Source organism: Musa acuminata, chromosome BXJ2-11 (assembly GCF_036884655.1).
Source record: "Musa acuminata AAA Group cultivar baxijiao chromosome BXJ2-11, Cavendish_Baxijiao_AAA, whole genome shotgun sequence".
In the NCBI taxonomy this organism is placed as follows: Eukaryota; Viridiplantae; Streptophyta; class Magnoliopsida; order Zingiberales; family Musaceae; genus Musa; species Musa acuminata.
The window spans coordinates 20,236,947-20,249,999 of record NC_088348.1 but is presented as its reverse complement, the minus strand read 5'-3'; the positions used below and the strand labels follow the sequence as shown (position 1 = coordinate 20,249,999).

At 37.0% G+C, this 13,053-nt stretch overlaps 2 protein-coding genes across 6 annotated transcripts; both read right to left on the bottom strand.

The window, feature by feature from the left end:
* Nucleotides 1-5,566: 5,566 nt before the first annotated feature.
* LOC135626236 (uncharacterized) lies at nt 5,567-10,371 on the bottom strand. 5 transcript variants are annotated; one of them, XM_065131409.1, is made up of 6 exons: nt 8,285-10,371; nt 8,010-8,087; nt 7,902-7,924; nt 7,707-7,771; nt 6,778-6,984; nt 5,567-6,529 (listed from the first exon to the last, which is right to left on the bottom strand). In XM_065131409.1, exons 1-6 carry the CDS (start codon nt 9,270-9,272, stop codon nt 5,881-5,883), a joined length of 2,010 nt encoding a protein of 669 aa, XP_064987481.1. In that variant the 5' UTR covers nt 9,273-10,371; the 3' UTR covers nt 5,567-5,880. The 5 variants fall into 5 exon arrangements, with proteins under 5 accessions (XP_064987481.1, XP_064987478.1, XP_064987479.1 ...); XM_065131406.1 differs by having other exon boundaries at nt 6,778-7,001; nt 7,707-7,924; nt 8,285-9,752; nt 9,836-10,365; XM_065131407.1 differs by having other exon boundaries at nt 6,778-7,001; nt 7,707-7,924; nt 8,285-9,689; nt 9,836-10,365.
* A 438-nt stretch (nt 10,372-10,809) lies between these two features.
* LOC135626237 (pollen-specific protein C13-like) lies at nt 10,810-12,731 on the bottom strand. The gene is made up of 2 exons (XM_065131410.1): nt 12,490-12,731; nt 10,810-11,289 (listed from the first exon to the last, which is right to left on the bottom strand). Exons 1-2 carry the CDS (start codon nt 12,668-12,670, stop codon nt 10,961-10,963), a joined length of 510 nt encoding a protein of 169 aa, XP_064987482.1. The 5' UTR covers nt 12,671-12,731; the 3' UTR covers nt 10,810-10,960.
* Nucleotides 12,732-13,053: the final 322 nt, after the last annotated feature.

Genomic DNA, 13,053 nt, shown 5'->3' with positions numbered 1-13,053 from the left:
ATCTGACTTCAAAGCCCATACCCTTATTTATAGTTCCAATAGGAGATAATAAGTCTGATTTTCCCGATGTGGGACTATGAGACTTGCCAAACTAACAAATCTTCACCTTAGCATGTCCCAACAAAACTTGTTTCACCTTCTTCATAAAAGCCCCAACGGGCAATCACCAACAATGAACACCAACCAAGTCTAAGCACTGCTTGAATTTGTAAATCGGAAGAGGCTTCGTAAGCATATCAATTGGATTGTCTTTCGTATGAATTTTCTGAACAAGGACCTTTCCCTCAGCAATGATATCTCATTTGCATCCAACAATTTTCTTACCCGAAGGCGGCTTCACAAGATCCCAAGTTCTATTCTGATGGAGAGATTCAATTTCTTCATTCATCGCGATCAACCACTTAGCGGAATTATCACAAGAAACTGTATCTGAGTAGGAAGTAGGCTCACCAACTTCACTTGTTTCTTTTGCAACAGACAAAGCATATGTAACCAAATTTGCATATCTTTGTGGTGGTCGAATATTTCTCCATGGTCTATCCTTGGCTATGGAATATTGCTCTTTCTCTAGATCATCTTCATTAGTAGACTCGGGACCATCTACCGACATTCTTTGAATAGAAGAGTTAGATTGAAAAGAATTAGAACTACCAATCTCAAGCTCCACATGCTTCTGCGCACTATCATTTGTACAACTAGTAGATTCCTCTTTGGAAGATAACATAGATAATTCATCAAAAGTAATATCTCTATTGATTACAAATTTTGGGAATTTGGGATCAGAACACCATAATCTATATCCTTTCACCCTAGAAGCATACCTAAAGAAAATATATTTTTTAGCTCGAGGCTCTAATTTTCCTTCATTTATATGCATGTATGTTGGATACCCAAAAAATTTTAAATCAGAGTAACCAGCAGGAGTACCTGACCAAACTTCATATGGAGTTTTAAAGTTAAGTGCTGCAGACGGAACGCGGTTGATAACGTAACAGGCCATATTAATCGCCTTTGCCCAAAAGTCCTTTGTCAACCCTGCATTTGAGATCATACACCTTGCTCTCTCCAAGAGTGTTCTATTCATACGTTCGGCCACACCATTTTGTTGAGGCGTCATCCTAATAGTGTGATGCCGAACGATTCCTTCATTTTTGCATAATTCATCAAAGTCACCTTCACAAAATTCCATGCCATTATCTATTCGAAGTTGCTTAATCTGTTTACCTGTTTGCTTCTTAATCAAAGCCTTCTATTGTTTAAAGGTTAGAAAAACATCATTTTTATGCTTCAAAAAATAAACCCAAACTTTCTTGGAATAATCGTCAATGAAAGTCAACATATACCTAGCACCACCCTTAGACTGAACATGAGCTGGACCCCAAAGGTCTGAATGAATATAGTCAAGAGTACCTTTCGTTTTGTGAACTATCGGAGAATTGAAGCTAACTCTTTTCTGCTTTCTAAAAATGCAATGTTCACAAAAATCCAGTGGCCCAGTGCTCTGTCTGTAAAGTAGACCCCTTTTGCTCAATATGCTCAAACATTTTTCGCTCATATGATCTAAACGCATATGTCATAATTTGGTGATGTTAGAATTAGACAATGATGATGATAAGACTGCAACCGAGCCTGTGATAGTAGTTCCCTGCAAAATATATAAGCTACCAGACCTACAAGCTTTCATAACAACAAAAGCACTTCTAGAAACTTTCATAACTCCACCTTCAACTGTGTATTTATACCTAAGGGCCTCTAGGGTGCCTAAAGAGATGAGATTCTTTTTAAAATCAGGAACATGTCTAACATTAGTGAGCGTCCTTATAATACCATCATGCATTTTAATTCGGATTGTTCCTCTACCAACAACATCACATGTTGCATTATTGTCCATCAAAACAATTCCACCATTACAATATTCATACGTGGAAAACAAATCTCTATTAGGACACATGTGATAAGAACAACCTGAATTTAAAATCAATTTATTTTTAGATCTCTTCCTGTCATAAGTAGCAAAGAAAATATTTTCATCATTCTCATCAGCTGCTACACTAGCTTCAGCAGACTTAGTAGTTTTCTCGATAATTTTTTCCTTTTGCTTTAATTTATTTTTCAATTTAAAGCAATCAGTCTTAACGTGCCCGACAATAACTACATTCCAAATTTCTATGTCTGGATTTAGATCTAGATTTAGATCTACTACTATTAAATTCTCTTTTATCCATTCTACCCCTGACAACTATATCCTCAGCCTGATTCCCTCTACTTTCCCTAGTGATATCCCTATCTATCTACTCTTTAGATTTTAGTGTAGATTTAATTTTCTAATACGAAATTATTTCTTTTCCATAAATTATAGTATCACGGAAATGCTTAAAAGATTGGGGAAGAGTACATAAAAATAATAGGGGCTTATCCTCATCATCAATTTTTGCATCTATATTCTCCGAATACATAACCAATGAGTCAAATTTATCAAGATATGAGAGTATAGATGTACCTTCAGTCATCCGAAGCATATACAAACTCTATTTTAAGTAGAGACGATTCTCTACTGTCCTCTTCATATACAAGGCTTTAAGCATATCCCACATACTCTTAGCCATAGTCTCCGTAACTACCTCCCGTAAAACCTCATCAGAGAGATTTAGAATAATGCTCGATCGGGCCTTCTTATCCATACCCGTAAGATCTTCCTTTGACGTACCATCTGGAATGTAGCTAGCCAGAAAATTTACCAAAGGATAATTTTGGCAACCCAACAAAGACAATAAAGCAGAAAGAATAAAAGCGACAAGAACACCAGATTTACGTGGTTCGATCAATTGACCTACATCCACGGACGAAGGAGGAGCAAATCACTACTATAAAAGAGGGACTATTACAAATGTTTTAGGAAGATGTTCCTAGGCCATAAGATACTCGAATCTATTAAACAAGAAAAATTTAAACTATAAGTCCAAACTATTTAACTGAGCGTGGACTTAAACCCAAAGCAAACACTTAGATTTTTCTTATGGTGTATCCGACTTATTTATAGTTTCAATAGGAGATAATAAGCTCGAGTAGCAAATAATAAATACACTTCCATATTTACTTACAAAACCTTGCTATTAGAAAGTGTTAAGAATCCAGTGGTTATAAATTAGCCAAACCATGAACTAGAACAGTCATTTTACTTTCATTCTTCCACGAGTGCTTTTTAAGTCCAGTAGCCACCCAAATTCACTTTGACACATGTAATGAACACATTTGTCCCATGAAGTCCAATCCTTTTTTGTTTTTATCCAAGTTCTGCTGCTGCCTGCAAGTATAAGTCAACCCACATGAGATCTTGCGTTACATTTCTGGCACTTGATTGACTTTTATAAAATGGATGTACTCTTTCTGATCTGTAAGCAACATCAACCGACTCAGCTATGGCTTATTTCCATTGCTGTAATATATATATATATATATATATATATATATATATATATATATATATATATATATATATATATATATATATATATATTGAGGTAATTGCTACCGCCACTAACTAAAACATCTTGGAATGTTTGTATGTTCACAGAAAGCAGGATATGATAATTCAAAGGATGTGGGGTAAACATGGAGAGCACTTCTTCCACATGAAAATATTACACATTCAAGAACTGGATTTTATTTTATTTTATTTTTAGTTATTTTCATGTAATATTTATTACACATGAAAATATTATCGATCGGAAATGGAGAGCGATTTTCCAAAAAATGCCTTAGGTTAAAATGAGACCAATGAATTTTTGTTTTACTTTTAAAATAATAAAAATATCCTCATTGACAATTGTTGATTTTAATTTTGAATTTTCTGTCGAAACCTAACTAGACTATAGTAATTGATATTAAGTCGAATCAATTACGATATTTTTGAATAGGGTTATAGTGTTTTTTGTTCCACAATTATAATGTTTTTCTTAAATAGAGTTATCATGTTATTTTTGTTACTGAACCAAAAATACTCTTAACTTAGTCTTAATTGATTTAAATTCTCACAAACATTAATTATTAACCTTATTGTATGTATTAAGATTTCATAAAAAAAATTTATTTAAGAGTTCTTAAGTGATTTTGAATGACAATTCAAAATATTTTGACATATTTCAAAACAAAGGATGACAAGTTATTTTTTTTTATGTAACCAAAAAGTTAAGCCTATGATTTTTAAAAATCATATAAATTTTATTTTATTTAATAATACATAATTATGAATATATCTCAAATAAACTATGATAATTCTATTTTCTATTTTCTCTTTGTCTTAGATTTAGGCCTAAATATTTTTAGAAAACTTTATAATGTTGATAATTGTTTATTATGATGGAATGATAATAAAAAAATAATGAGACATTATCCAAGATTTTCAATGGACTTAAAAGTGTTTTTAGCTTAGTAATAAAAAAACACTGTAAACTAAAAACATTGTAATACTAAATCAGTTTAGGTAACATTGGATTATGATGAAAAACCATTTTTAAAGGGTATTTTGATCTTTTTATAAAGAAAATTAACTCTTTTTGATAATATAAAAATCAGAGGAGGCATGATCTGAGAAAAACCCAAAACCTAAATCTTTTCTTAGAAAATCTCCCTTATAAGAATTTAACAGATTAAATAATTATAAAAAAGACCTTACTACGATGACAATGATGTGTCTTTACGATTATGAAAATTAAGGTTTAGGTTTGAGTCAAAAAGTCTCAAAAGATAAGACCAATATATTTGTCAATTATCATACTCTCTGTATTAGCGGAAGCCTCCTACTTTTTTTTTTTCTTCTAATTAGAAGAAAACCTTTTTAGTAATAGGAATGCAACATAAAGTTCATCATCCATTTTTCGGTAAAACAAAGCGGACAAAAATGACTAGTCAACTTTGTTGACTAACAAAAAGAATTCAAGTTTTTGGCTTGGAAAAATCTTAATTGAAATAATAATAATAATAATAATAATAATCATTGATTTGATGCTATGTGAAGGTCCTGTCAAATATTAGAAGACAAGAAGGTTGTTAAGTTCACCATAGTTTAAAAGCCGAACGCAACATGGATCAAAGTACATGAGATGAGCTTATGTTTTTTCCTGCACAGATCTTCATGAATCAGGTGTTAGAACCCTTGCAGATTTTAAACTTGGGGTTGATCTCTTTAGAGAATCGGCCTCTTTGGAACTTTATAGGGGTTCCTCTCTCCAAGTTGATGCTCAAAGGCTGCAGAAAAAAATTCATCTATTGCTTAACAGAAAAAGATGAATACATGACTATTTATAGGGCTTCTAAACCCTAACTCATAATAGGACTTATACTCAAGACTCATACTAACAAACTCCTAATATGACTCATACTCAAGACTCCTATTCCTTTACAACTCTTAATTGTTCTTTAACAAACAACCTCCTAATCCTAGTCGATCTCTTCACCTCTTTAATAGGGATCGACATTGATAGATTTTACATGAATATCATTCTCTATTAGGACTCTCCTAGCTAGAATCATCCTAACACCATGCACAAGATGTAAAGCAACAAGATAACATATTAATCTCCATCTTTATTTAGTCAAATCAATGTCACATAGATCGAGCTGCACGAGATGACCGACACTGCAAGTTGTCAAATCTCTTCTGCAACACAAGAACTGCCTCTAACATAAACCCGCAATAAGATATTTCAGCTGATAACTCAGGTTAATTTGAAGCTTCCAAAGAAACAAGATTAGCTACCAGTAGGAGAATGCACCATCAAGTCATTCATCCTGCAATTGCTTTAGATCAAGTTTTATATGGCTCTGGCATACACAGTCATGACACATCTACAAAGCAGTGACTATGTAACATTTTACCAGCTAAACTACTATGTTTGCATAAGCAATGGAAGCTATCTCAATCCCCTGCTTCACATCTTCATGGACCTTCAGCGATGTCTCGGAGAACTTTGTCAGCCGATCAAAAAGCCTTGTCAATCCTGTCTTCAACTCATCCAAGTTCGAAGGTCTTCCACAGTCTCGCACTTGCTTGCCGTCAAATCCTCTGCTATTTTCTGGCTCGTCCGCCATTTTTCCAGCTTGTTCAGCTTCTGTTGGCTGCTCAAAGGAGTCATGTAGGATTGACATGATCTCTTCAATAGAATCACAGAGATCCTTGGAAGGAAGGGACTTGAGTCCAAGAAGCCAACCATTGCAGAGCACAAATATAGGCGGAGATAATGCTTGATGAGGAGGAAAGATGACCCGCCTTCCCTTCCTGCGTTCTTGGGGGTGCAAGACACACTTCTGAAGCCAGGTACTGAGAGCCTCTACATAGGATTTATAAGCACTGACCCAAATCGAAAAGGTATGGCTGAAGTAGCCCATCTCATTTATGAGGTGGCTTAAAGCCTGCCGATAGGGTTCGCCAAGTGCTGCTGCGGTTGAGCTCTTTGTTAGATATGCTAACGTTATCGTGATGAATTGTGCATGGTGGCATTCAAGCATAGCTTTCCACATCCTGATCAACCTACAGATAATCCAAATTGAAACATCACATCAAATTAAAAACTCGACATGAAACATGCAGTATGATGATAATAAATGCCTCATTTTTTTTAACAGAAACATGCAACAAAAAGTATTCAATGTAACTTCATCGATCTAAGTCAGTGTTGTTAAAATAACTTAAATATCATTCAAATTTGGGTTTGTGAATATCTTCGAAACATGAATTTTCTCAAGTAAACAAAATCAGAACAAGATTCATCAGCATACCCTTGCATCAGTTCCACAAGTTGAGGCTGCAACTCATCGTCCCTCAACTTCTCAATTCTTTTCGAAATTGATTCAACTGACCAAATAGCCACTCCTAATCGAGAATGAAGATCCTTTACAACAGCCCGAGTTTTGTCAATCAATCCTGCATCTAGATCTCTTGCACATTGATGTCCGAGTTGCTTACATTTCTGATCATACACCTTCCTGATATACTCAATAGACTGTATGTCAGAAAAAAGGAACATTCAGATATACTGTGGCAGAGTGCAAGAACAATAAGTTTAACCAGAAAAGAAAATATCAATAAGTATTTCTCTTGTGCATATTTTGCTAGATTGCATAAGAGCAAACATTGTTAATAAGATTGTAAAATCATTAGACTAATTCAGGTAATTTTCGGTAGCGTGGAACTACAATAAGCTTGACAAGCAAAGAATCAAATAAATATTTTTCTTATGTTTATTTTGCTGGATTACATAAGAGCAAACACTGTTAATACAGGTTGCAAAAATTGTGTAGCACTCACTACATATCCAAGGATCAGGTTGAGCCTTGGCATCATGGTAGCTCCTTTACAACTTGGACAGATCTCGAGCCATGGAACTAGCTTTTCAAGATAAGACCACATACGTTAATCGTTCTTAAACAAAGCACTGATAGGAGCCTTGTGCACTGGGTCATCTTTTCTTTATTATAGATTCACTGCAAACATTATATAACAATACCTCTTCTATGATATCATGAAGATTTTATTATCAATCAAACTAAAGTTATGTAACCTATACATGTGTGAATGGAAAGAAAAGAAAAGAGAATATGAATAGGTAGCATGTCTCTTTACTAAGATTCATACTTTCATAACATGGAAGCCTATTTACTTGAATATGAAATTGTTTGTCATGCATGGAGTGATTAGATTAAACTACCTTGATGTCATCATATAGTTTGCGTTCCCATGCATATAGCCTGTCCAATGTGGATGAATGACTTCCTGAAATCATACAAAATTCTTCAGTAAAATCACTTTGCGTATTTTCCTCATCGTGTTTTGTTGCTGAGGTAAGAGGGATTTTTGATGATGATGATGACAGAGATGAGACTGAATGGTTCCATGTGATAACCTTTCTCAGATTCTGCATAGAATCTACAACCACAATTATCATCAGATATGAAAGCCAATAGTGATTCATCGGCTAAACTAATTTCTCATATATAGTTCTTATACCAACCTCCATGCTTTCGGAGAGGCTCTCCCTTGCACCAGATCCGATTAAAGACTGAAGTAATTTGAGAAGATGGTGATTTACCTGTGGAACAAATAATTCATTTGGCAAAAGTTTAACCAAAATTTCAATGTTCAAGGATCATGCCAAAGACACAAGATATATATATATATATATATATATATATATATATATATATATATATATGCATGTGTGTATATATATGTGTGTGTGTGTATACATATATATATACATATATATATATAATGTTATTAAACTACCTCTTCTGTCAGCATAGATGCCAAGCCTGATCTTATCTGTCTCCAGCATCCTAGACATCTCAGTGCCTGCTTCTGCTGCACGTAGAAATCGGTGCTCGATGTCCCTCATGCTGGACAAGAAGCATTTTGCTCGGTGTGTGATGAACTCAGATGTGTCCTCCCTTTCAGCATATATCTCTCTCTGCAGATCACTATTCTCCATATTTGATCCAGAAATATCAGATGAGGCAATTTTAATCATAGTTTTAATTGATCCTTTAACACTAAGGGACCCAGAATGCATACATCTGATGTTATCTATTTTATGTGCCAAGATTATAGATTTAACTTCCACATCGAATCCCTCCAAACAGACCTTGTTTCCTATTAATTGCTTCTCCTCGCATGATATCATCACTTGCTCTTCGCTCAAAGGAACCACTTCTGCTTCCTTTAACTGTCTCCTGCAAAAATTTATGCTTCCACTAGGTTCACCTTTATGCAATTCACAGTTAGCCACTGCATTAGCGGGATCAAAGTAGTCCCATGATGATCCAATTTCCAGGAGTGGTGGTGGTGGCAGAAGGGAAGAAGTAAGAGAATCTTCTGAGACAAAATGTGTTGCTGATGAATCAATTGTGACAGTCATAGCACTAGCCCCTGTTGCCCTCATGTAACTCATATTTGACAGTCGAGGCGACGACAATGGACTCCCACTTTGTGATGGTGAACTGACATGCTCAGCAAATTGGGAAGGCGATGGAGTAACACAAAAAGAATGCGATGGGGACTTGTTAACTTCGGAGGTAGAATATGATGGCTCTATCAAGAGCGCAGCCTCCACGAACTGCCTCAAAGCAGTTCCTATGCTACAAAGAGATTGGATGTAAGAGAGATGAGCTGCAGATAAAGCATATCTCGAATCAATAGCTTGACTAATGCATTTTACGCGCTCTCTCGATAGAAGCAAAGCATCCCCATTGGAAGGCTTGGAGCCTGAAGAACCCATCAAGCTCCTGAAACAACTGCTTCTCTACTGCAATATGATCACAACCCCTCAGTAATCATGCACTTTAAAGAAGTTTCTTTCCAAGAAACAGATACTGTTCCTAAATCTTCAGGATGACTAAAAAAAGGTCTCTTGAAGGACATCCATGCCTGCTGCACCTCAATTCCAAATCACAAACTAAATCAAATGATGACCTTTTCACAGATGATCACAGGTCCTCAGTAATCATGCACTTCAAAAAAGGTTTCTTTTTTTTTGTTCTTCTTCCAAGCAACAGATACTGCTCCTAGATCTCCAGAATGACAAAAGAAGGTTTCTTCATGGACATCCAAACGTGATGCACCTCAACACCAAATCTTGAGCCAACCCTCCAAGATCTTTGTCTACTTGGACAACACCAATGCCAAAAAAGCAGCTCTATTTTGATCAATTAGGCAATTGGAAAACCAATAATTCAGTTCAAAGAAGAACAAAGAGAACCTATAGCGAACGAAGTTTAACAACAATTAAACTTCCCAAAGAACGAAGTTTAACAATAAGAAAATGGCAATGACAGGCCTGACCTTTTTGACTGCCCGAAACCAAAAGACTCGCACAAGATGACCAACACAGTCTTGGAACTGCAACAACTGATCGAGTTCTTCCCGCAAACCCAACTTCCCTCCGCCAAGCTAAAATCTTGTTCTGCCAAAACCCTCGCTTCCCTCAAACACCGGGAGCTCACATCAAAATCCAGGGTCCTTTAGCTAAAAAAGGGGACCAAAAAGATAGCTTTTCTACCCATGAAACCTTCTATAATCCGTCAACACCTCTTCTTTTCTCTCCTTAGTGGGAGCAGTTGGGTGGCGCCACAAGAACAGAGCCGAGTGCGCCGATGCAATGAAGCAAAGAAGACTCCTTTCCGAGAGAAAACGGAGGAGGTAACGCTGAGGGAAGATTAAGACAGGAAAAAGCGAGGATTCCGTCCTCGAGTCACGTGAAGTCGTAAAAGGAGGAGAGGAAGACAACAAAATTACAAAGAACGGCACAGAGATTTGCTGACCCCTCTGTGTTCTGCTGCCTTGTCTTTTGTTTAGATTAATGGTCTTGCGAGCTTGGAGGATTCTACTTGAGGCATGTGAATGGCAAGCATTTAATGGGCCACAGTTTGGAGCTCATACTTGACTGCTGTTGAAAACAACATTAGGAGGTAATGTTCAGTATCCATCAGTAGCAATGATTCATAAATCTTCATTGTTATTAGACTCTCTAGTAAACTTTAGATTTTAATGTTCATTATCCATCAACTTAAAAAAGACTCTCTTTAGTTCACTTAAGATTTTATTGTTCATTATCTATCAACTAAAAAAGGAAAAAAGAAGAAGAAGAAAATATCCTGTTTGTGAGGCATATCAAAACTTTTATTTCAGGGTGAGGATTTGTTTATCTATTTGCCTCCAGAAATACCTTCAAACACTAAATCAATGGATGAACTGAAGTACTGATTGCTATAATCAAGCAGCATATCAACCATCAGAAAGCAAAGCAGAAAGCACGCTGAGCAGAGTTGTAGCAGATATTAATCACCAGCAGTGACACGGCTAATACAGAATGTCACATAGATCCAATAGAGTACCATGAGAATTCAAATTCTTAAGGAACCATTAGCGCACCAAACGAAGTAGCACAGAGGTAAGCTAGATTTTCTATTAAACTTCGTATTGCTCATACTTCTTAAGCAGCTGGGTGCAGATCGACAAGGGAGTGTCCTTGGTGAAACCGAGCGAGTTTGCAAATCTGGTGTCTGATGCAATGCCATTGTTGCGGCTGAGGAACACGCGAGCCCTCTCACGACCTCGGAGGACAGTCTTGCATCCACTTTCTGGGCTGCTAACGAGCACAGATTCACAGATCTCATGGTCATCATACTCGTCTGCTATGAGGATGTTGTAGGTGCCAGTGTGATCGGTTGTGCCGTCGAAACTGCATGTCTTTGCACCGGTGATTCTCGATCGGCACTCAACGCTCACCTTTGCACCTGCAGAACCAATTAGTTTGACATCAGGAGTAAAAGGATTGACTGTGATAGTTTAGAAGGCTATCCAACACTACTATATGGTAAATAAACTTTCAAGTTATCGGGTCATTATTCCTATCAATGACCACGGCTAGTCTTGGCACAAACGAGGAACATTTCCAGCTCCAAAGCAAGTGTATAAAAATCTTAAATAAATTTCATATCATTATAAATTAGCAACATCAACAATAACCAAAATACTAAACCATCAAGAATATATTGACATTTCCTGCATGTTCATCAACACTAACCAAATACTCAGCCATCAAGAATATGTCGGCATTTCCTGCATGTTCATCATGTAACAGACTAAAGGAAGTTTTGAATGTCCAGATAAACATTTTGATCATTAACTAGAGTTTAAGCACCATTGTAGTGGTTTATAAGGCTTAAGCTTAAACATTTTAGGTCATATGTGGTTATAGACCTTCAAGATATTAGATCAGTACTCCTATCTGTGACAAGCACTGTGGCCAATCTTGGCACCAGTGAGTGACATTTGGTTCCCATCCCAAAGTTAATATGCAATAATCTTAAACAAAATCCATACTATTACACATATGATCAGCAACATCAAGAGTGACCAAATAAATAATCAACCATCAAGAATGTTGACTTTCCTGCATGTTGATCAACATGTAACATTCTAAATAAAGTTTTATATGCTCAGCTTAACATATTTTATTATTTGATTTGTATTGGATCAGGGACACTAAAATAACTTAATTTCATCGACGTTGTAGAAATTGGATTCTAAAACTACATGGTCTTCCCTATGTTTAACACACTTGTATTGCTTCCACCCAAGAAAAGGGACAAATAAGAAAAATGCATTTCTTTTCCTTTTTCCTTTTTCTTTTGTTATAGGCATTTTATGTACTAATATGAAACTTATTCACATTTTACCTAAAAATCGCATTTCGATCAAAAGAACTACACGTTGTCAAGCGGATTAAACAAAAGAATAACAGTAATCAGACCAAGCATGATCTGATTACCAAAAACAAGCAACAAGATCACAAAGTTCAGATGCCTCTCGCAGACTCCCGATCCTACGGGCGCAGATGCATCTGCATCCGGACCAGAGCAAGATCCGACGGCCTAAAATACAACAGAGGAGACAGATGGATAGGCTAGAACGCAGTGCGGGGAAACCCTCACCTCTGATGTAGGTCGACGCCGGCGTCTCGAACCCAGCGCGGCAAGTGTCGCAGAAGACGCGGCCCTGGACGACGAATCCCCGCTTGATGCCGGCGACGTCGCGCGCGGCAAGCGCGATGGCCGGGAGGATGAACGCCACGGCCAAGATGGCGGCGACCGCGTACGTCGAATGGTTCGCCATGACAGGAGCGGTGGGATGATAGCGAGCAGAAGTGTGTGAGTGAGTTCAGTGAGGAAAGGGACGGGTGGCTCTATAGCTGTCGCCGTGGTTATCGTCACACGCGGTGGAAATGGGAGTCCCCTTGCGAGCCCGTGAAGGGTGAGATATTGAAAATGTTGAACGTCGGTGGAACGCCGGTAACTTTAAGAGAAGGTGATGGGGATCCGAAGAAGATGTATGCTATACAACTGGCGTCGGTGGGTAAATCACATGGCAAGGTCGGAGATTCGAGTCGTGGGAGGTCGGACCTTTGGTTGAACCGAGAGTCCAAGACTCGGAGCTGAACTATTGATCCGATGAATTCTAAAGCTGAACTATTTGTTATTTCTCAAGAATAATAGAAA